The following is a 24917-nucleotide window of genomic DNA, read 5'->3' as shown; positions in this document are numbered from 1 at the left end:
TCAAATAGCTTATTGAGATAAAGGATAGCAAGATGCAATCAATTAATATCTAGCAGGCAGATGAGGTCATGAAATAGAAGAGCCGCACGTGTCAATCATTACTTAGAGATCAAGAGAGAGAAAGACTGAAAGAGCCAAAGAGGAGATTAATCCATTACTAGCTAGCTTGCTACGTGCTGCAGCTGGTCGTGAATCATGAATCATGACAGAGCGGTGGGGTGCAACCAAAAGCAAAAGAAAAAGGCATAGGAAAATTAATGATGGATCCGAAAATGCGAAAAAATTATACACTTCTGTCCAACTTCTCAAGCTTAACTGTACGTATGAGGAATATATGTATATAAATATACCGTAAAGGCTTCACGTGTGGACCGATGATGGTCGTTGCACGACTTTGAAATCTATCATCCTTCGATTTAATTTTCTATTATGACTTGTAAATGCTTAAGCGTGCATTCACTATATATATTCTTATTTATTTATTGGTTAAGTAGGCTTTGAATTTTGTCGTCCTATGCATCTTTGTTCCATTTATTATTTTCATAATTCTTTTTTAAAAAGTTGTTGATAAGCTTGTCTTTACTGGCTCAATTTCTGCTGGAAAGTTTGTTCAGGAAATGGCTGCCAGAAGCAACCTTAAACCAGTGACTCTAGAGCTTGGAGGTAAATCTCCCATGATAATTATGGATGATGCTTTTGTGCTGGTAAGTTCAATGGAGGCTAATGAGCAAAATCCTGATAGTAGAACTTGCAATGAGCTAATTGAGGGATTTTGCCGTGAAGATGATGGCCCAATTATTCTGGTTGGGAGTGCTCGCGCTAACCAGGATATTCATGATTTTGTCATTGGCGCATACAAATTGAGTGGATTCAAGAACTGTGGGATGCCTTAGCACTTGGATCTCAACTACAAAAATCCTCAGTAAAATTGTGGAAGAACTAATTTTGAAATACTACGTGGAAGAACATCAGCTCAAACAGAATATGAGGAATATGCAATTGATGAGAACAAAATCTTCGATCCGGGAATCTGTCTTCTGCAACAATCTCGTTTTCAATAATGCATCTCGACGGAGTCGAGCCTTTTTTTTACGCTAGGGGAGAATGATGCGGTGCATCTTAAGCTAAGTTGGTTCCTTAGGACACCTTATCTAATTTGTTAGGAATGAGCTTCTAGAATGATCTTTTGCTTTATAAATATGAGGGTTTGTAATAGGAAACATATATTGAATGATATATACATCCCTTTGGAGCTTGTGAAGCTCTCTTCTTCTTCTTCTCTGGATTGAGAATCCTAAAATCCTTCTTGCAGGTGTCATCTTCAGACGATCCACTACATCAGCCTGCATGCTCATATTCTTCTTTGTATTAATTTGTTTAATTACTAGCTAGGTTTTGGTCGAAAGGCTTTTCAGTTATTTCTTTATTCTTATATGTGTGTATATGGTATGTGCTTTCCTGTTTCTTAATCTCTATTCCCATTTCGTTCCCTTAGTTGCTTTTCTCTTCTTTAATTTAATATTCATACTCAGCTGTTTGTTCATTTCTTATGAGTGGTGGTGGTCCACTCTTTTTTATTAATTTAGGGTTAAGAAGAGAACATGCATAAGAAATTATTTTAACATATGTGTAATGTACATATATATTCATATGGTGAAAGTGCAGTAAATCAAAAGAAAAAAAATATATTTTATCAATTTAAAATAGATTAAATTCATCAAATTCAAAATAATTGAAAATAGAAGAAGGATTCGGATTACCTACTATGAATATATAGAAGAAATCTCCCAATATAATTGACAAACAAAAATGCTTTGAATCCCCTCCTCCCTCCTCCTCCTTTCCCTCTCTTCCTTCCTTCCGCCACAAACCCAATGGCGGGAATGTGAAGGTGGTTGAGCGGAGAAAAAAATGTATATAAAAAATATTTTTTAGTATCTAGCATTCTGCACTGGGATTACCCGGCATCACTACATTGAATTATTTTAGAAATTCCAGGGAGTTCAGCCCCACGGCGGTGTTTTCCCAGTGCCGCGACGCTCTATTTCAGAATTTTTAAAAATTTAAGATTCTATTTTAAATTTATTTTCAAAATTTTCAGGTTTTTGCGTAGCATACTCTAGGTAAATTTTAGATCAAAATATCATAATAAGTTAAATTTATTAATTATGATGAATTTCATATCCAATTGATTTACTTAATTTACTTTAAGATAAATATAATATCATAGATGATTATTTGGTCAAATATTATACTGATCTTAATTAAAAAATTGTTATGATTAAATACAAGTGTAGATAATCAAATTCTCTTTCACATACTCTTAGTAATGATGCTAATTAAGGGTCCACTCATTGAAGATGCGACAATATTTTTATGATATTGCAGTGTTTAAACCATACAAGTTTAACATAGTCTCAATGAACTGTCCTAACTTAGCTATAGATAATTGATTAATTAGGTGGGCCCAATCTTGATAAGTGCCAAAGAGTGGGGCTAACATGGTATGCTGCCCTTTAAATCAAATAGCACAAATCTCCAAGTTTTCATTGAGTACATGCATGCATGCTGCTACCTAATCTATGGAGGGAAGCTCATTCAGGCTTATCAACAGTACTATAAATTAAAAATGAAGGAGTATTAACGTTAATATTATACTGAAACAGCAGCAAAGATGAAAAAGACAAAGGCCTGTAAAAAAGGCGTATGCATGAATTGAAAGGTCTCTTTCAAATATTCTGCAAAGCTTTAAATATTGGTGAGGAATTGTGAAATTCTACTTTGCGCAATTGGGGATTTGGGGTCCTCCTCCTAACAGTAACCTCTTCATCTTAATGAAGACAAAAGCCAACATAAAAGTATCAAAGGACAAAAGAGCTTCCCCATCTCAACAACACAAGCTCATGATTAATGTCACACATCATATATTTATGCCTGTTCTTCTCTCGCAAACTCCAATTTCTCTCTCCAACTCCTTTAATTACAGCAATATGAAATGTCATATTATCTTAATTATAATGGCATTTGATTCTCAATTAAAATAAATTGATTGGTGTTTAGTTAACTTAGATAAAAAATTGTGATTATATACCGACCTCTGATAAGAGAAATTATTATGTGCGGAGGTCGGACACAGCTCTACGTACGGGGTAATCAGGTGCAGCCGCGTCAGCGAAACCGAGCCGGTACCGAGTTGTATTGGGTCGCGATATCAAATAAAGGGGTGACATGGTACATTCTAGTTGGTCTACGAATGACATTAAGTATCGACACACAATAATTTTTCATATATAAAGAAATGTGATACAAAATTTGATGGAATTGAGTGGAAATCATCACCCTTGTTTAAAGTTAAGGAACAGAAAAGAAATGAAAAACACAAAAGGGAGGTTAGCATTAGCCCCAACTATTACTTTTTTTTTTTGGTTTCACTTTATTTACAGTTGATGACGAAACTGTGAAATTCCTTTTTACTGTTCTATGATGACCATCATTATTCATTATCATTGCTTTTACAGCTGGGTGCTACTGTTAGTCACCTACGTACCCTCTGTGAAAAAAATATTATTAATTCAGAATTAAACTGCTAAAAAACATCTTTAAATGTCTTTAATTCCTGGCTATATCCAATCCAGTTTAGCCAAAGATGACAAGTTTTTTATTTTATTTTATTTTATTTGGTCTATCAAAGTTTATCTTCATCTGCCCACTCGACATCAATCTTATTTTAATCATTTCGGATTAAATTTATGAATAAATAATTAGTTATTTAATCTAGTTTTTATATATCAATATTGTAAATGACTTCAACTCATTATTTTGAGTATACTCATACTCTTTCATAATCTTCTCACAGTAATTTTTTCTGTTCATTTAAAAGTACATTTTCTATTATTTGTTATATATGTTCATATCATATAAATTTATTTTCAATTATTTGATCTTCAATAAATATAATTTCTATTTTTTCCTCAAATATAATTATTCCTTATATCTTTCCTAATTTTGTTGCACATCATTCCAATATTGTTATGCCTATCATGATCAATTAATAAAAGATTTACTACCCAATACTCCAATGTTCAATCCATATAACATCATCAGCCTAAATATAATATCATATAATTCGCCTTTATTTTTTAATGACATTTTATAATTTATACTTGATATATCATCAAAAAATTATCTTGATCGAGCACAAATCTCGAGACAAAATCAAGCCTGAATCTTCAAAAATTAAATATGGGATCACCTGAACTCCAATTTCAGCAAACTTACAATCAAACTGAGTGTCTCGGAAATACAAACACAACGACACCAAAGTCGACTCAATCTAAGCCCAAATGAGTTCAAATCAAGGACCTGAAGCAATGTTGGAAAGTTTGAACCACAATTTGAGTTACCAAACAGTCTTGAAACATGACGTGCTTTTAGTCAAATCGAGCGGCTCAACGAGATGAATCTATCGAGCCCAAGATCGTCGAATTCCGACATCATTAAGACCTTCAAATGTCTGACAAACGGTACACGATCAAGAGATTTAATATCGGTCGTCCATCCAACCACTCCCCATTTACCTCTGATCTGTCACCTATTTACGGTTCATGCCACTCCAGAAATCTATAAGACCCCTCATTTCTCTTGAGAGGGGACCGAAGCAAGAAGAAGAAGAGGAGAAGGAAGAAGAAGAGAAGGGTAAGAGGGAAGAAACACCTCATCAACCACCGTTGGAACTCTGCCCGACTTCCATGGGACATCGGAATTCTGCCCGACTTCTAAGTGACGTCGGAATTCCCGACTTCCACGGGACGTCGGAATTTTGCCCGACTTTCAAGTGACGTCGGAATTCTGGACTTCCACGAGACGTCGGAATTTTGCCCGACTTCCAAGTGACGTCGGAATTCTGCCCGACTTCCACGGGATACAGGAATTCTGCTCGACTTCCACGGGACATCGGAATTCCTTCCGACTTCCAAGTGATGCTTGAATTCCGCCCTACCTCCAAGTAAAGCCGGAATTCCGCTTGACCTCTAAGTGACACCTGAATTCCGCCTGACCTCCAAGTGACGTCGAAATTCGGCCCGACATCCAAGTGACGCCGAAATTCCGCCCGACTTCCACGGGACACCAGAATTTTGTCTGATCTCCAGATGACTCTGGAGTTTTTCCCAAATACCATCTAATGCCGGAGTTCTCCCCGACCGCTGACTAACGTCGGACTTCTACCCAATGCCGGACCTCCGCTCGTTGTCAGATTTCTACCCGACGCCGACTTCTGCCCGTTGTTAGATTTTCGTTGGACATCTATAAGATGCTGAATTTCTATCCATTCATGGACTTCTACCTGACATAGTCCTTCCGACCTCCGTCGCCATATATGGTCCTTCCGACCTCCGTCACCCACTGACTATGATCATTCTAACTTACGTCGCCCACTGACTATAGTCCTTCCGACCTCCCTCGTCCGCCTACTACGGTCCTTCCGACTTACATCGCCCACCGATTACAGTCCTTTCGATCTCCGTCGCCCGCCGACTATGATCCTTCTGACTTACGTCGCCCACCGACTATAGTCCTTCAGACCTCCGTCGCCCACATACTACGGTCCTTCCGACTTACGTCACCTACCGACTACAGTCCGTCTGACCAAATGAACACGTCAACAATAGCTCTTCATATTCCCATCATGTAATGTACTGCATATGATGTACATAGAGCCAAGGCCTTCCCTTGGCCTTCCCTCCAAGGAAGGGCCTCATTTGTAATCAACTGCAATACTAGTGGATTCATTCAAACTGGGCTAGACCCCGTGATTTTTCCCCCTTTTCAGGGGTTTTCCACATAAAAATCTTGGTGTCTCATAAATGCTATGCATTCTCTCTTATCTGATTGCGTGCCAGATTTTTGTACAACGTTAAGATGTTAAATTCTATATTTCTCTATCGCCGCGAATACTCCAAGACACAACAATACTTCTCATTCTTATCTGATTTATATTTTTTTCTATAAACTAAATCCAAAATATTTAAAATTTTCTCATTTAAATATCTCTTTATGTTTTAATAATATAATTAATAAATTACTTATGTAATATTACTCGTATCATATTATATATTCAATCTTTATTCGATTATTTGTAAATATTTTATCTTACATCTTTTCATTCTTTTAACTTTTTATTTGTTACAATAAATGTTTTATTAATTAAAAAAACTGTTTCTTCTATAAGATGGCCATAATCTATTAAAATAATTTTTAACAAGCATCTACTTAATCAATACAATAATAATACCCCTTATAATATTTATTATAATGTAACTAAAAACTACTAAATCACTTCACAACAATCTCTAATGATAATCAATGCATGCTTGTAATCTTATGGTAATTAGGGAATCAAAAGAAACAAACGTTCACAATCTACTTGTAGCTCATTCATGATCGTTTAATTAAGTGATCAAATAAACTTGAACATTTTTAAGTACTTGATACTTAAATAAACATGCTTGAAAAGCTATGTGCTCTATCATGAACAATATTGCTTAAACATTAAGATACAAAGCTTGTTAAGAAGCTCATGAACATGCTTGATACAAAACTCGTTAAAAAGATATAGAGCTCACGAGAAAGTTCGCTTAACATTTTATATAAATATTGATTAATTCTCATTATAAAAATGATGAACAAATTAATATAAATAGTTTATATTTATTACAATTTAAAAATATAATAAGTATTGATTAATAAATTACAAAATTAATTAAATATTATAATATATATTATTTAAAATAAAACATAAATATCCATTAATTAATATTATGTTATTAAGTGTAAAATAATTAAAACTATATTTTTACAATATTATATAATTATAAATTTATACCTTTTCATAATTGCAACCCTGCAACTAGAGGCATTGGAGGTTCATTTGGTAGCCTGTAGTTTTTTCATAAAAGTGATTATAATATTATTCTAGAGAAAATATTTTAAAAAAAAAAATTGATATAGAACGCAAGTACCTATCACAAAATTTCTCAAAACAATAAACAAAATAATTGTCAAATAAAAATTATGATTGTAATATGAAAAATAAAACTGCCACAAATAAACAAAACCCAAATTATATTCATTCAAGCAATTAATGTTCGGAATGGAAAAAAAATAAATAAAGATAATCTAACAAAAATTTAATCATAATGACTTAACAACCATTAAGTTTCCTTTAAAATAAAAATAATGCATAGTTAACCATTTAAAAATTGTTTAGAATTCATTTCAAAATATATGCAACAACTAAATATATGAAAAGTGGCATAGAAGACCCCAAAAGAAATTAAGGGGTCTCTAATATTGTTAAAGAAAAGTTAGCCAGTCCGATCCCAACGGGAAATTTATGGGGTGACTCCAAGCATTAAACTCCAACCACGTCGATTCATGCAGAGAGTTTGGAATTTGTGCGTAATAACAAATGGACAATAGGAACACAAAGAGGGGTTAGGGAGAGAACACTTGAAAATACATTTTATACTATTCTCGTTGTAAGCCCGCCCAATTGGCTTTTACATATTCACAGAGAAAGAATAACAAAGTGATTGTGCCTTACTTTTATCTCATGTCATGGAAGCCGCCATTTAGTTGCTTTCAACTGATGCGTAGAAAATCGGCATGGCCCGTCACCATTTAAACTTTACTCGACATGAAGCTCAAATCAAATGAATCTTTCTTTTCTTTCATGATCTATAATATATGATGATGCATCAGTTGGTTGGCTCCTTCCAACAGTCAAAATATTTGTAAATTGCTGCTGCAGCTCATTACTGAGATTCAAGACATCCAACCTATACACCTGAATCATAATTGAATGACATGGTAAATTGTGAGTGAGTGAATGAGTTAGTGATTGTAAATCTCTTTTTTTTATTTTTAATAAAAAAAATGGGCGTAAAGTAAAAAGAATTCAGGAAAGATGGTTTTTTTTTTTTCTTTCTTTTTATTCGTAGAATCCCCAATTTACAAAGTTAGCTAGCTATGTCAATCATGCTAAAATAATGTGTATAGAGAAGGATGGATTAACAACCACCTCTGTTTCATGCTATTCACACCATGGAGGTTCAAATATACCATCCATATTTGGGTATCTAAAATTTATTTGACATAACGAATATTAAATTTTGATAAACTAATTTATTATTTGTTACAAGATTTTAAAATTTGTGAGAGGGAGAAATCATTGAGGGGTTGTCTAGTTGGATTACTTTAGAATGTAAAGTATTCAAAAATGCAAAAGTTTTACAAATTTGGGTGTTCGGTATAATAAATGTAATTTAAAGTTTCATTTTGAACGTGAAAATCATTTACACCACAAGCTTGTCTGACCACCACTCGTTGCCGGACACCACTAACCGCCGCCACCACTGTTGCTAACAACCCTCCTGATGCGGACGGTCCATGCCTATCCGAGGAGGAGCTGAAGATAGACGGCTGAGATCCCTTCATTTTATCTTATTTTATTAATTGTAATTTTTATTTAATTATGCATTTTTTTTTTTACCCTTACGTAAGGGATTTGTTTATGTAAGCCCAATGGGCAAATTTGTCTTTTAGTTTCTTTTAAGGCTTATATATAGAGGCATTTGCTCTTGTATTAGGATATGATGGAATTATAATAAAAAAAAAATTTGCTTTTTGCACTTGGGTTCTTTAGGAAGAACGTTAGTGAAATCTCTATGGGAGGGAGTCAGAATTTCCACCAGCCGCAGGATGGGTCCGGGCTCGTGGCGTGAAGTCCCTTGGAGAAGGGCAACGTAGTACCCGTCAGCCGCAGGATGTGTCCGGGCTCGCGGTTCTATCTTTGATATTTGTTTATTTGCTTTTGTTCCTTCTTATTGCTCTTCGTCGTTATCTTCATCTTCTTCCACTACCTCCGTCCACCATCGTCGTCTCCGTTCCCACCATAAGCCGCCGGCCACCTGTCATCTTCCCATGGCCATGCCTCCTTCCAATTTGGGTTGGCAAAATCGAGAAGGAAAATCCATGACAATTTTGGATTTCAAATTTCAAATTTGAAATATTTCCTATTTGGGTTTGATCCATATTTGGAAGGTTTTAAATCACCAATTCAAAATTCAAATTTAGGTTGGAAGGTTTTAAATCTCCTCTTATTTTGTTTCCTAATTTAGGTTGGGATCAATTGGAATTAATTTGAAATTCAAATTCATTCAAATTTGAAATTCAAAATATTTCCTAATTTAACTCTTTTATTTTAGGAAAGTATTTGATTTAGATCTAATTTTGAATTTTAAATTCAAGAGGATTTAAATTAAATCATTCCTAAATCTAAAACCTTAAATTAGGAATCCTTAATTGCTCTCATTACTTCCCCCTCACCCATGCATCCCGCCGTTCCCCCCTCCCTGGATTTTATGAAGAATAGGAATTAGGATTTAATTCCTAAATTCCCTCTCACCTCACCGCCTCCCCCTTAGTTGAATTAATCCCCTAATTTCTTCCCCTTATTCCCGTCAACCTCCATTGGGAAAGAATTTCGCAAGCCAACCTGCTGTTGGCCGGAGCATTCAAAGGCTTTCTTGGTTATTTCGTTTATTTCCTAAAACCCATATATGCATTTGAAAAGACTACCAATTTCAGCCCTTAGTCAGGCCGAAATCTCCTCTATGCCTGCACCGCCTAAATCCTACTAAAATCAGCCTTTTTTTTTCCTCTGGAAGTAAATCTTTGCCTTAAATCCCTGCTGGCAGATTTTTCCCAAGGCCTTGCCCGTGGGATCTCTTCCATTAAACTCCCCAAATTCCACGTGACAGTGATTCTACTCCTTCCTCCAACTGCAGCATAAAGTATCCTTCATTGTCTTGCATCCACACCTCTTGGAAGTTCTAAAATTGCTGATCTGGAAGAGGAAAACTGCTGTACACCATTCTTCTTCAGCCCTTGGAAGACCTCTAGCTGCTGTGTTGGAAGAAGAGTTGCTGTCCAAGACTTCTAAGAGTCAAAAGCTGCTGTTTAGACCCCTCGATTTGCTCTACAAGACCCTTAGGATCCAATCCTCCTAACCGTTCTACATCACCTCCACTGGCTACCGCCACCCATCACCACCCCAATCATCATCATTTAGGACTTTAATCTACATTCATTACTTCTAACCAAACAAAAAAAAATTCATTCATATGCATTTACTTTACATTCATCCAAAACAACTCCAAAGTTTTCCTTTTACACTACATTCTTTTTTTCAGCCAACTAAATAGCCCTGAATCTATTAAACCTTATAAATAATGATGATTTAACTAGATTTAATCAATAATAGGATTGAAATAGCATTTATCAAAATATTAGGATTTAAACTCCCCAAAATTTCGTTCGGCCAGATTCAACCTAAATGTTGCTTAAAACCTGCCTAAATAGGATACCAGGCTTTACCGTGTAAAAAAGAATTTTATGATTGAGGACATAAAAAAAAAAAAAAGAGTTATTTGCAATTTGGTACCTGCTTTGAGAAGATATAGAGTATGAAACCTCAGGAACTGGGACAAACGCATAGCTTCTAAGATCATATGCTTTATCATTGCCTTCATCATCCTCACTGTCAATTGTTCCTGACAACACTCTGGTTCGGTTACTCATCCGTCTCAAAACGTAAACGTTGTAGTAATAACTCACTATATCTTTTTTGCTCTTGGAGGTGAAATACTTTGTGGCGGGTTCCAGAAAGCTCTTACCCTCGGATAAAGGATTAAGCCTCACTAAGTTATCAAAAATTGTTTGCTCCTCACTTGTCCATGACTTCGATACATCTTCTTCACCCATTTCGTAAAACCCCCAATATCTGAAAACTGAACCCAAGTTGGATTTAAGCTGAAGCCTTGCAGAGTTCACATGAATCTTGATGCATTCTACAGAACCTGGGTGAGCGCAATAACAAAAGTCTGCCCTTCCTTTCCCTATCTTCTCTTCAATTATCTTGACATTACAAGCTTTTGCTGGCCAAACCGGGGTACCCAACCATCTAGAATCATCCGCCTCAACATAATCATCCGAATCATTCTTGTAACTTGGTGATCCAGTCCAATGAGGCACATCGGCCTGAAAAGAAGAGCCCACAGGAATCCGTGTTCTAGGGAGATGGCTGTCACCAATTTTTAGCAAGCCAAGGGTCCTTTGAGATCTTCGTGTTGGCTGCTGTAACATCTCACCTTCAGCTCCTCTTGATGTTTCACTTGAACAAAAACGAGCTTTCCGCTTTCTCTGTAATATCAATCTTTTTGTTGAAAACCGCATTAAGCAGAACATTAAAAAAAATGACAAAACTGTAATTTAGGTAGCAGCAGCACAAAAATTACGTGGCATCCGTGTAAAAAGTTATAATATGTAATAAATAATCACAGGTGGAAAATTGGTCAGAATTATGAGAGATTATTACATGCACTCCGGACTGTCCGAAGGCAAATCCGGACGCGCCAAATCATCCGGATGCACCGGGCCCCGGATATTGTGGCGTGCCAGGATTCGCCACCGGACGAATCCGGATGCCGCACGTAATAATTTTCCCAGAACTACAGTCCCTAGAGATAGGCGGAACAAAATAATCCTGCACTGTTCATTTTAATAGACAACACTCGATCGAATTAAAAAGGCGTGCTTCTCTGTAAATTACAAAGTACGAACCATACATACCATGGCTCCATTAATACTTCATGATGAAGAAATTCAAATAAAGAACAGTTCAAATAAATTATCTAGCATTCCTATTTCTTGCAGATTCAGAAAGAGGCAAAACAAATATAAGTACCATGGCTGTGGATATCAAGTTCCAGAAATTATTAATTATGTTCGTAACCACTAACCTTTAAGGTGTGAAAAGCGATAGCTCCAAAAATCAGAGTCTTTTATCATTCAGATTAAATATGTTCCAGCTCACAAATTCAAAATCTCGTTTATAAGTAAACGAATATCATATGATTACAGAAAGAAATCCCCTAATAAACAAATAGGACGAAAGAAAAATCTAGAAAATGATTATCATACTAACCTATTGTGCTGGCATGATAGACCTAAGCGTGATTAGCCATGAATTATTTACATGAAACAAAAAGGTTATGCACCAATGTACTTGATAATATTAAATGCTACATTCATTGACACAGAATTTGTCCAAGCTGGTGAGATTTGTATTTAGAACCGATGAAAATGTCCATCAAATAACTTCTACAATCAAATTTATTTTAGTTATATTTTAAAATGACTATAAGAATGGGATGTGCCCTTAACTAATCTGATCCCAAATACAAGCTTAATTTTTGGTTGGCGTGGACTCGGTGATGCAACAGCGGAGTACAATCCAGTGGGCCAATCATTTCTAATGAATACTTGCTTATCCTAACTATAGTTATTGTTGAATCACACAGCTAAGGGGACGCCACGTCAGCAATTTAAGAGCTACAGTTGGAAATCCGTGAGATATGATTATTATAATTAATTATATTAAATGTCTTTCCTTTTTCAATTTATTGTACTAGAATGCATATATATGTAATGATTCTAAGAAATAGAATAGAATTTAAATTTCCCTCTAAACAATTTCTTCATGGTATCAGAGCCTAGGAAAATCCTAAGCCTTCTCTGTTCCAAATCCTCAACCAGCGGTAACTCTCCATCATCCTACAGATAGCCTCACTTTAAGCATCGGTAGCCCTTGCCCAAAATTCATCTTCTCTTTCAACCGAGCAAACTCAACCATGTCCATGAATAGCGAGATCTCATCCTCCTACCCAAATTTATCGGTTTAAACACCGAAAATTCTGGATCTACAGAGAACTCTTCTCCTCTTCCTAGACCATGGTGTGATCATTGTGCCAAACCAAGACATACAAAGGAGATATGTGTGTTGGAAGATTCATGAAAAATCAACTGATTGGAAGGCAAACAAAGCAACACAAGAAAGCAAGGCGAATATGTCAACACCACGCAAAATCAATCCATCAAAGCTGAAGCCATTCCTTTCACCAAGGAGCATTTAGAGATGCCGAAGTTGTTGCTTAACAACATCACGAACCAACAATCTCCAAAATCTGCTACTAGCCTACACTCTCGCTCAGGTATGAAACAGTCAAAATTTTGGGTTATTAACTCAGGAACATCAGATCATATGACAAGAGACATTAAACTCCATGACTATCAACCTTATCATTCAAATCAAGTAGTTAAGATTGCTAATGGCTCAACATCCAAAGTTTTGGGAACTGATTCTGCTTTTGTCATAGAAGCTATCACCCTTAAATCGGTACTTTATGTGCACAATATTGAGTGCAATCTGATTTCCATTAGTAAATTGACTCGTAATAGTAATTGCTTAACAATTTTCTCCAATAATGTATGTATTTTTCAGAAACTGGATTCAGAGAAGAAGATTGGTAGTGTTGAGATGTTTTCTAAAAGCATTATAAGATTTTTTAAATGTCGTATGCTTTTCCCTAAGCAGCTCATGGTTAACTGATGCAGAACTATATGTGTAATAGGAAATTTGCACAAAATAATTAAAGAGCAATTTTGGATTTTTGTTATTAACAACTAAAACAACAAAATGAAACTAATAAGCGGTCACTTCCGTTTAGGCTAAGCTACGCAAGAAACTAAACGAAATCAAAACATTTAGGGAAATTAAAGCATTGCATGCGGAGTAGTTCCAACATAACATTGGCCTAACAATGAGATCTAAAAGCAAAGAAGTAACAATCCTACGATTACTAGTGGGTGACGATTAGTAGACACAATCTCTTGCTTGAACAATCTCTCTATGAGGTAAGTAGAATTGGAAAGTAAATGAGCCGAGGAAGAAGATCACCTTCTCGGAGAGACGTCTTGATTCACCACGTACCTTCCAATGATTGATCCTTCAAGGCTTAATCAAATCGCATATCTCGTGATCAACGGACTTTCTATGGATCCGTCTATGCATGGATTCACGTCGTCGAACGGCAATTAGAGAGGATCCACGAAATCTTAGCCGTCGTGTGCAAACCGGAATCAATCTCCGGATCGATCGTACATCTTGGATAAACGAAGGAGAAAACACATTGAGAGAGGGAGAGGGGGTGGACGGTGGGGAGGGAGGCCAGCGGCTTGTAAGGGGGGAAAACGGCTAGAGTTAGGGAGGAGTTAGGTTGGGTGGAATATAAATTGTTTTAATTCTCAAATCTGAAATTATTCTCAGATTTGAATAAGAATGGAGGGAAAATAATTGGACTTTGAATTTCAAATAGCATGCAATCAAGTCCCTTAATGAAGCATTAAAGGAGAGGGGCCCACTAAGGGGGCCAGCAGCATTGGAGAGAGGGAGTGGGGTGAGGGGGAAAAGGAGTTATGCGTTTCCTAATTCGATCCGACTAATTAATGAAGAAAATTTCGAATCCGCTCAAATTCAAATTTGAAATTTGAAACCTCATCGAAACTTTCCAAATTTGGCGTCGGGCAAATTTGAAAACTTCCACTTTGAATTTCAAATTTTGAAAATTCATGGGGAAGACAAGAGGGGCTGGTGATTGACGGAGGAAAAGGTGGTGGGTGAAGGGGAGGCCGGCGGTTAAGGGGATGGCCTGCGGGATGATGGGGGAAGGCACGGTTTTGTGGATATAATGAGGTGGAGCTTGGATGGATGAGGTTAGGAGGTGGGGGATGACCGGCGGTGGATGTTGAGTAGGAGGAAAAGAAAGAAAGAGGATAAACCAAGAGCCACCAGTGGTGACTGTTGGGTACGATGGGTGGCCTCTCCTAGGCTCCACCAAGCTCTCAAACTCTCACTCTCAAGCTCTCACAAAAGCTTTAAGAAGACAAATGCAGGAAAATTTCTTAATATCATTCATTAGCTTCAAAAGTACAAGATGAATGCTTTAAATAGCCTATTACAATGACTTAAAGCAAAAGGACTCAAATACCCTCAAGGGGTTACATGACTCAATCCCTCAAGCAAGGGTAAAAAGGGAAAAAATGCTGAAATGAAATACATCAATAAGAAAACAACAATAATAAAATCAAAAGTACATCGGATAAATCGTGGCCGTACATCTACGACCACGTCGACGGTAGACTCTCCAACTGATGTCCCCATCATTAACATAGAAAAAGAAAACAAAAATTAGGAAAAAAAGAGATGAGAGAGAAAACAAAAGTCCGATTTTGGGCGACTTCGAGCCGTTTTCATTCGTCGGCCCAGTTGGGAAACTTGTTTGTCTCTAGATAAGACATTATGTCCATCTCAATTTTAAAAAAATTGTTAAGTTTTAGTGAATATTTCGATTAAAAGTTTGTATCCGTTAGCAAAAAATGAGATAACTTTGCACAGGTAAAACTTTCGCTATGTAACTTTTTCTATGTTATAGAGATTGAAATTATGCAAACTTTGAATAATTTTAAAAAATTTTATACTGGGGGTTTTAAAATTTGCAGAGTTTTTATTAAATAGAAAATTATTTGAATGTTGAAAAATAGTGTAATACAATAAAAGTCTTAAGAACATCATTTTACACAATCCTTGATAATTTGATAAATTTTTTGAAAATATGCATTTTTGCCTTATTAGATTTTTTGTTGTCTACTGTTACATGCTCAATTATTCTTTAATTATTATAATGTGATAATATATGTGCATATATGATTAAATTATATATGTTAGGAACCATAAGGGGCTAGAATCCTTTGAGATTCTGTTTGTTTCAGGAAATTATTGAGAGTTATAGCGAGCCAAAATCATTTGAGATTCTATCCAAGACAGTGATATGTGATATATTCTAGTGCTATAAGCACAAATAAAAAGGGTGTCATAAGGGGTCAGAATCTTTTGAGATTTTGTCTGGGTCTGGAAAATGTGATATGAACTACTCTGTGATATGAATTTCAATTTAGCTATTTGTTTAGTATTGTTATTTAAATCAGGACATAAATGCTATTCATTTATTACATCTCTCAGTATAATAATTTGTTTAAACTGCATTTAACTGCTTTTAAATATTCAAAAATTTGATAAGAGAATATTTGGAAATTTAGATTGGTTTGTGTGGCTTGCTGAGCTGTTGTAACTCATTGTGGTTTTACTTCTGATTTTCAAGATCTGGGAAGGGGAAAGAGGTTGTGGACTAGCAGTTCAAGATCAAATCTGAGGTCATAGTTATTTTATTATTTTGATTTTTGTACATTCATGACTAGTTAAATTTTCAATTCTATAGCACTTGTCTGTAGCCATGTACAGTAGTGTAGATATTTATTTTAAAGAAATAAAAGAAATCTTGTGGATGAGTTTATTATCAAGATTTAAATGTTTTAGTAGCTTTGTAATTTATAATTTATTTTAATGAATATTGGCAGAAATTCTGAAATAATATCAAAACTAGATCTTGGGATTTGTTTGTCATGACTCAACACGATAGGACCTGTCCTGGTCAGGTTGGGTTGTGACATGTATAATCTATACAACCTAACTTGAAGGGGAGTGTTGAATCACGCAGCTAAGGAGATCATATCAGCAATCCGTGAGCAGCAACCTGATGGCTCCAATTGGAGATCTATGGGATATGATTATTATAATTAATTAGATTAAATGTCTTTCCTTTTTTTTTGTTTATTCTCCTAGAATATATTGATTATGGCTTATTAGCATTAAACACATAGTCAATTTGTGTCAATTACAAACACCCCTGGTATATCTTCCGTGTGGTCACCTTTTCTCTGTTATTTTTATTATGCGATAAAGGGGCTTTTGGCATATACAGAATATCAAAACAAAAAATATTCCTTAGCAGTTTTTTTTTCACAATTTGCTTCTTCCTCATTGCACCATTTTGGTATCAAAGGCAATGACCAATGACGATAAGACTTCAGCGAGTGACAATCACTGATCACTGCTGGGAAGCTCTCCGCAAAGTCCAACCCATCTTAGATCAAGTTGGATGACCTCTCAGCAGGGTTTCAAATCTTTATGAACGAGGTACAAAGGGAGTAACAAAACGTCAACAATAGTAGCATTCACCCTCGAGTAACCATAGTGACAGATCCAGCAACTCTTATTAGATTCCATGAAGCTGCTGGTGTGAATCAAGTTCAACGACATCCTCGTGAACTAGTTACCCGATTGATCCTAACTATCCTGAATCCAACAAAGACCATCCTCTCCATAAGTGGGAAATACCTCCCACTTCTGATTCTGATGTTCTGTCATTCCAAATGGACAGCCAATTGAGGTGACAAATATCCTTCAATCGGCATCACAGCGGCTTCTAGGAAAAAATTGATATCCACGTCTTCTATGGCCATTAAATTATTTAGGATTATTTGAGTTAGAAGCAATAGATGGAGAACTTTGAATATATGATTATTCCACCCGAACAATAACTGTTGTAGGTTGCCTGTAAGCCAAAAGGGCATATGGGCGCATGGTGGATACCATGAAACCAATCTTGTCCTCGAGTAGGAAAGGGGAATGTGTGATATTGGTAGTGGATGAACTTGTTAACGCAGCCAATTCTATCCAAATTAATTTCGGACAATTATTGTACTTTCAATATAAGGAGCTTGATCAATCAGTTCTTACATTAAAGAATTCTATAGGTTGAGTGCTCTTAACAACCTTAATGAATCACATCAGCAATTGGTTGCCCGCTACGTTGGAGGGTTGAAAGAATGTGTCCAAGATCAACTAAAGATGATTGTTAATTGGTTGCTATGTCAAGCAGTTAATTTTTCATATAAGGCTAAGATACAATTCAACCAAAAATAAACCTAATCACCTTTTCATTGTTTGTATATTGAGCATGTCGACGAAACCTCAAAGGGGGTATTTGGCCTCAACAAAGAGAGGCTCACTTCAATCCCAATCGAATGCATCTACAAGAGCTATGCAGGACCCACAACCGATGATGAAATGGGCAAAGCGTAAGAAGACTGTTTATGCTAGACCTGGTCCATCAAAGTGCTTCTGTTGATTTCAACCCGAACATCAATCCAATGAATATTCAAATCGAACAAAAGTCGAATTAATGGATGAGGAGACATGAAATTCATGCATCCATGGCCGTAGATGTCATAGAGGAGATAGAAAGTAATGAAGGAGATTTTCTCTCATGCATTCTTGAGAAAATATTGTTAGCTCTAAAACATCAGGTAACTACACAAAGACGGACCCATTGCGCTGTTAATAGCAAGGTTCGTTATCATATCATTGATAGTTGTTGCATTGCGAATGTGATTTCGGATTGTGCAACTAAAGCAATGTTGAAAACTGGTAAACACACTAGTCCATACAAGATCAACCATGTTTGAAAGGCCGTAGACATCTGTGTCACTAAGCCATTTTCCATTGGAAGAAATTCTATCTATGACATCACCTTTGATGAGTTACAAATGGATGTATGTCACATTATTTAGGCTAATCAAAGCAATTTGTTATGGGTGCAATTTATGACTATTGAGCTAACGTCTACTTTTTCGAATGGAAGGGCAAAAAAGTATAATTACTTCTGTTACCACTTACCACTAATACCAAGAATCAGCCCTTCTAGCAATAAAATTTTTCTTATTGTATGAGGGAATTAACTCCTTCCTATTTGCATCCATGATAGCCAAAAAACCAATCCCCAAGTTGAAATGCCTACAGCTATCTCGAACCTCATCCTACAATTCCAAGACATCATGCCTGCAATAGCCACTACCACTATGTTCTATTCAATCTCAAATAGACTTTATCTCGGGTCTCTTGTTACTTATTACCGCATTACAAGCTCAACTCGAATGATCAAAGAATTTTGCAAGAATAATTGATGACATGTTAAAAATAATAATTTATTAGGCTCAGCATCAGCTCTTCATTGTTTCTGCCTTGTCCCAATAAAAATGAAAGTTGACGGATTTGTATTTATAGCTAAGTTTTCAATAAAATGGCATTAAAAAAAATACTTCCCTAAGCAACAACTTGAAGACCTTTTGGACAAAGTCACATGTGTGTAACTCTTTTCTAAGTTGAACTTAACGAGTGGAAGATATCGTAAGGACTGTCCGTGTAGTGAGTAATGATGTTTGACCTTTGTAATGGGCCAAGCACCTTTAAGCATGTAATGAAGGAGATATTGTAACCCTTTCTCCAAAAGTTTTGGGTTGCATATTTCAATGATATTTTTATTTTTAGTGTGCCACTTTAGAATCATCTTCATCACCGTAAATTGGTTTTATTTGTTTTAAGGGGCAACCAACTCAACTTAAATCTCCCTAAGTGCAAGTTTTCCACTTGCGCTATACATTTTTTGAGTTTAGTTATTAGCCATGAGAGTATATAAATTGATGCCTGCAAACTCAAAGCCATTAAATCAAAAGCATTGATTACAAACTGCTCAAAACAAAAGCATTTAATTGAGGTCCAAAACAACAAAAAATTTTGAAATCAACAAGGACAAACTCAGTTTGGCATCTGTGTTGGCCAAAGACAACTTTGAAAAGCCCTTTCATGTTGAAATGGATGCTTAAACCAACGGGATTGGGGTTGTTTTGTCTCAAGAATGGCAGCCGATTGAGTTCTTTAACAAAAAGCTAAGCTCTATCAAGTAACAATGATGCCGTATAAAACTTAAATTTTGTGTAGCTCTTCATATTTAGATATTTAAAGATATTATATTGTTATCAAAGAATAAATTTAGTTTCATATAAAAAAAATCATTATACAAATAATATTTATGTGAAAACAATAAACAAAATAGCATAATGAGTGGAGGAAAAATCATCACATGATTTCTAGTAAACTTGAGAAGGATTCTGATTGAGCTTCATGATAAGTGATTTCTTGAAGGAAAAAAATAATTGTCTATGTTGAAGTTATTAAAGATATTTATGATGAAGCATCAATTATTATTAAAGAGATTATATACTATATAAGCAAATTTTTTTATTGGTTCTGAAGATGCTTATAAAGAACTTTCAATGTGAGAAGCTTGATGTATGCTTCACAAATAGTACAATTTTAATAGATGAGATATCTATTAAAATTAATGAAAGCTAGAAAATGAATAAAATATTTAGAAGATAATAAGTTTTGACTAACAGAACAAATATTGTATATGATATGCAATTTTAGTGAGTGTAATATTAACAATTATCAAAAAAATATATTAGAAGATAAAATGATATCTTAACTGAGATATATTTAATAATCTTGAATTTGTTATACAGGATGATAAGGATATGCATGAGAATATAATTTTTAGAGTTATAGTTGGGTTGTTGAAGAAGATAAATGCCTTAAAAGTTTATATGATAAGAGAACATCGTAGAAACATCATGTATATTTTATAAATTATAATTAGGCCCATTATGTTGTATGGATATAGGCTTATGAAAGCAAATATCAATGGAGTTGGAAGGAAAATGAATAAGTAAAATTGATTAAAAAAAAATTGAAAATATTTGTGCTCGGTGGGTTATAACATCTCATACATCATTTAACATGAATGAAAGAGAAATGAGAATTCATAACCAAACTCCAACATTGGAAAAATGTTAATGATGATAATAGGAAATTCAAAAGTGGTTCATATTCTAGTTATTAACCGCCCTATTGGTGCAAGATCTCTTATCAATTCTTCATGAATATTTATTTGATAAGCTAGAGATATAGTCTAAAGGTCATGTTTGATACTAATTTTTCAATGATTAGGATTTTCAATAACTTGACATAACACAATTTTGATATATGAGGGAAACACGCAATAGAAGCTCGATTCTTACACGTACATTTCCTTCAATGCTTCACAACAATGGGTACCACACATGTGTGGTAGTTTGTCCATGGCTCCATGCATACAAGAATAAAGGTAACTTTAATTCACATAAATCACATAACACAACAATTATCTAATCTTCTTTAGCACACAAAGCTTATATATATTCTCATCCTCTCACTTAGTATGATAGGGCCCCCTAATCATCATTTCAAAGTCATTAAACCTCTCATCATTGTGATTGCGCTTATTATTCCCTTTGACGGTTCTTATAAATCCACTAGGTATACATGGATGGTGAAACAAAACTCTTGTTAAACCTCCTTACTATCAAGCATCTAGGAAGTCCTTTGATCCAAAGTTAGCATAAAATACGACATAGAATTGTTTGCAAGGAATATGATGCTTACCATCTTATCAGTCATTCTATAGCACCATTTGTTAAATTAGTAATTTCTTTGATCCAAAGTTAGCATAAAATACGACATGGAATTGGATTTTCCATCTTTGTTTTATTGAAAAAAATAGTAATTAATTATCTTTATTTCCAAATATAAGCATAACATTTTACCTTCATGCCCAACCGGCAACTCAGGAGCTTCTTTTCATCTCGATACTTCTTTCCTCTTCCACTTACATAGCCATATGTTGCGATTATTATGTTAACTATATTGGAATCAACTATAATGAACATATATATGAGAGTCAATAATTATTACTTTTTTACTTGAATAAATGAAATGCAATTTATGCAAGTCATCATCCCTTATTTTTCATTCATTACTATTCTGTGTAGCATAAAGTTTAGTTTCTTTTGCACATTTTTTAGATCTTCTGTAAATATTACATCTGATCTACCCATCTTATAGGTACATTTTTTACCCTTCAATGTACATGTACAAACCACCAAAATTTATATTTCATTATACAATCTCCAATAGAGTTTGTTTCCTCCATACCTCTAATATAATTGTTCTATCTTAATCAGTAACTTTGCATTAAGTAATTGTGTCTTTGTCAAACATCTGGATTATATAGCAGAAAAAATATAATTACCATATAAAGTTGCCTTTAAATTTTATGAGCTGATCAAAACTTCATTGCGATCAAATATTACTCGCGTAGTGTTCCATGTGTTGGATTTTCTCTTTGCTTGTATTTTGGACATCATCCACTGTGGAGGGTAGGAATACTAAATGAATAAATTCCAAAACTTACGTTAGAGCTTACATATTTGATAGAACAAAGTTAATCTTGTAATGGCTAATGAACATATGTCCTTAAGGGCAAATAAGATGTTAAATCTTAATTGGCAATTACAAAGTCATTAACTAAATTTGTGTTATGATGTATATGTTGTGCATTATGCTTTATGGTGTCTGACCACAGTTGCTATAAAGCTAGTTGTTGATGGCTAATGTGTCATTTGTTTTTTAGAACTAATTATTTATTTAATTTTGTCATTTGGAATAAATCCTGTTATTATAAATAATGCCTGAGGATATGAAATTCAATTAAGAATGAAAAACATTTGAAGTTATGTTTTATAGTGTATGTCCACAGTTGTCACAAAGTTAGTTGTTGATGGCTAATGTTTCATTTGTTATTTATAACTAATTGTTTATTTAATTGACATTTAGGATATGTAATTCGATTAGTGCAAAAAATATTTGAAGTTCTAATTCAATGGGAATTCAATGCCTTGTGGATGCTTAAGCATTTGCATCTCTTTCTCTCTCTTTTGAATGTCTAAAGAACTCCATTCTTATGTTTCTTATGTTGCCAATATCGCATGTGTTCCTTTTAAATTAGTAAGTCATAAATAGAGATGCCAATCATCCTACACTAGCTAACATGGATTATGACAATGGAAAAAATATATATGAACTAATAGAATTTTTAGAGATTTCCTTAACTTTGCTTACAATTATATCTATCAACAAACTACATTTTACAACCAAAAGGGACGGAAATTACCTGTAAACTCCTTAGCACAATTTAAATGTAAAAGCTAAAGCTAACACCTCATACAAGACTCAAATATGAAAGCACACATATCTATTTACCCGAATGAATTAAAAATGACAATTCATCTAGTTGGAATCCAATTAATGATGATATATATATATATATATATATCATCATTAATTGGATTCCAACTAGATGAATTGTCATTTTTAATTCATTCGGGTAAATAGATATGTGTGCTTTCATATTTGAGTCTTGTATGAGGTGTTAGCTTTAGCTTTTACATTTTTTTACCAATGTATGCAATAGAACAGAGTATTAAAAAATTTAATGCCAAGTTGTCAAATAACTAATTTTTTGTTTCATTATATAATAGACATGATAAATTTCAAAAGATGAAAAGTTTTTTAAAGTAATTAATATATACACACACACGCATGAACTATGCATGAACCAAAAGCACGTTAAGTTAATTAACAAATAACAGTATTAATAGCCTTGCAGGACGCGCAAATGTTTAACTAGCATGCTAGGAATCACAATCTAATTAGCTGGCTAGCTATGTAATCCAGCGGCCATAACTAAACAAATTCTAAAATTGTGGCGACACGAAAGATTTTCTCTAAGAAATTACCGAACGATAAGGAAACTCTTCCATGTCAGAAATGGAAATCTCCTCCGCCCTCAAGAATAGAACCTTCCGTACACGAAGTATCTGATCCTTCAATTCCTGATTTAGTCCCGCTTTATCGCAAGGATCCGCAGCCACGTTCTTCAGCATCAATAGCACATTCCACAAGGAATCGCTTCTCCGCTTAAAAACTAAGTTATCAGGCTTCTCCGAACTGCAGCTCCGCGCTGCAACCAGTATGCTGACGAGCTTTTTGATCCTACGCCTCAGATCCGGGCAGAAGGGGAGCCATCGATCGAGCGCATCTATACGCTCCTCTCCGTCTCCTCTCTTTTCACCATCGGCAGCAACTTGGGCATGTAGCCGCTGGACCCAGCAGGCAAAGAGTTCGGAGTGGTCGGGTCGCACGGCTTCGGGCCCTAACAAGAGCTCTGTCGGTAAGCCACTGTGTGATGAGAGTTGGTAGAAGAGGCTTCGGAGTTCCGCCTCGGCGGAGGCGACGGAGGAGCAGGTAAGCATGAGGGAATCGAGCATACGGCCGTCGCCGTAGTGAGAGAGCTCCGCCATGCGAGAAAGAGAGAGAGAGCAGTGGAGGGAGAAGGCGATGGAGGCAGGCGGGCTTGGGTTTAACGGTTTAGGGGTTTGACTTTGGTTAATTTGCGCGCGCGCGCGCGGGCTCAGTGGAGAGTGGAATGCGAGAGAAACGCGAAGACGCTAGTCAAAGGAACAGGAATCAATCGAGACAGGGAGAGAAGAAGATAGAGAAATTTGCCGCGGGAAGTAGGAGTACAAAAGGAGTCTATGGAAAATGGAAACCCTAGCTTAACCTTACATGATTACGAATTTAGGATCATTAATGAAACTAATACGGTTTCCCATTGTGTGTGTATATATTATTATTATTATAAAAAATAATAACTCTATGTCTCCATCAAACAAAGAAATTCTTGTGAGATAATAAATAAAGAAATAGAGAAATCAATTGTCTAATTTTTAATGTGATTTACATTCATGCTATTAAAATATCTAATATTTATATATTAATCTCTAAAAAATGTTCTTTACTCATGCACCATCAAAATTTTTTTAGGTATATCAAAACTATCCATTTTAATTCATTGTTATGCATCCTCTCTCTTTTTTTTTATTAAACTCACATTCAATAAAAAATGATGATGAATTGGAGTGTGTTGCATTAACTTTCTTCATGACCTAGCTATCCTCATCCTCAACAAGCTCACAATCGCTCTTGAAAGCATTCACATACTTGTCATTCATCACTTCATCCTAATACTTCCATTGTTGTATTCACTAGCCCTCCTCCCTATTATTGTCCATCTTTAACTTCCTCATCTCCCCATTAGTGTCATCCTCTACCATAGCAACCTCCTTCATGAGCTTCCCCCAACTCAACTACCATAAGCTCCTATGTAAGTTCATCATTATGTTGTTGAGATCATAGGAGAAGAAAATGATGGATGTTGTTGTTTCAAATGGAAGTTATCAGAATGGAACTCTGTTATGTTAAGAAGAATAAAGTGATTTTTTGA

At 35.2% G+C, this 24917-nt stretch overlaps 1 protein-coding gene across 2 annotated transcripts; it reads right to left on the bottom strand.

Annotated features, from left to right (window-relative positions):
- Window positions 1-7411: 7411 nt before the first annotated feature.
- On the bottom strand, window positions 7412-24217 carry LOC110111912 (AT-rich interactive domain-containing protein 1). 2 transcript variants are annotated; one of them, XM_028695151.1, is made up of 4 exons: window positions 23371-24217; window positions 10737-11262; window positions 10505-10613; window positions 7412-7846 (listed from the first exon to the last, which is right to left on the bottom strand). In XM_028695151.1, the coding sequence occupies exons 1-4, from the start codon at window positions 23932-23934 to the stop codon at window positions 7825-7827; spliced, it is 1221 nt and encodes a 406-aa protein (XP_028550984.1). In that variant the 5' UTR covers window positions 23935-24217; the 3' UTR covers window positions 7412-7824. The 2 variants fall into 2 exon arrangements, with proteins under 2 accessions (XP_028550984.1, XP_020699641.1); XM_020843982.2 differs by having other exon boundaries at window positions 10505-11262.
- Between the last annotated feature and the right edge of the window lie 700 nt (window positions 24218-24917).

Source organism: Dendrobium catenatum, unplaced genomic scaffold (assembly GCF_001605985.2).
Source record: "Dendrobium catenatum unplaced genomic scaffold, ASM160598v2 fragScaff_scaffold_621, whole genome shotgun sequence".
Lineage (NCBI taxonomy): Eukaryota > Viridiplantae > Streptophyta > Magnoliopsida > Asparagales > Orchidaceae > Dendrobium > Dendrobium catenatum.
Note: the sequence above shows the minus strand (reverse complement) of the source record. Positions and strands in the feature narration are given on the sequence as shown.

Coding starts and splice junctions, on each gene's coding strand:
- LOC110111912 (XM_020843982.2), bottom strand. CDS start 23,934: ATGGCGGAGCTCTCTCACTACGGCGACGGCCGTATGCTCGATTCCCTC. Junction 11,263..23,370: donor AAGAGTTTCCTTATCGTTCG/GTAATTTCTTAG, acceptor TTGATATTACAG/AGAAAGCGGAAAGCTCGTTT. Junction 7,847..10,504: donor TCTATATCTTCTCAAAGCAG/GTACCAAATTGC, acceptor ATTATGATTCAG/GTGTATAGGTTGGATGTCTT.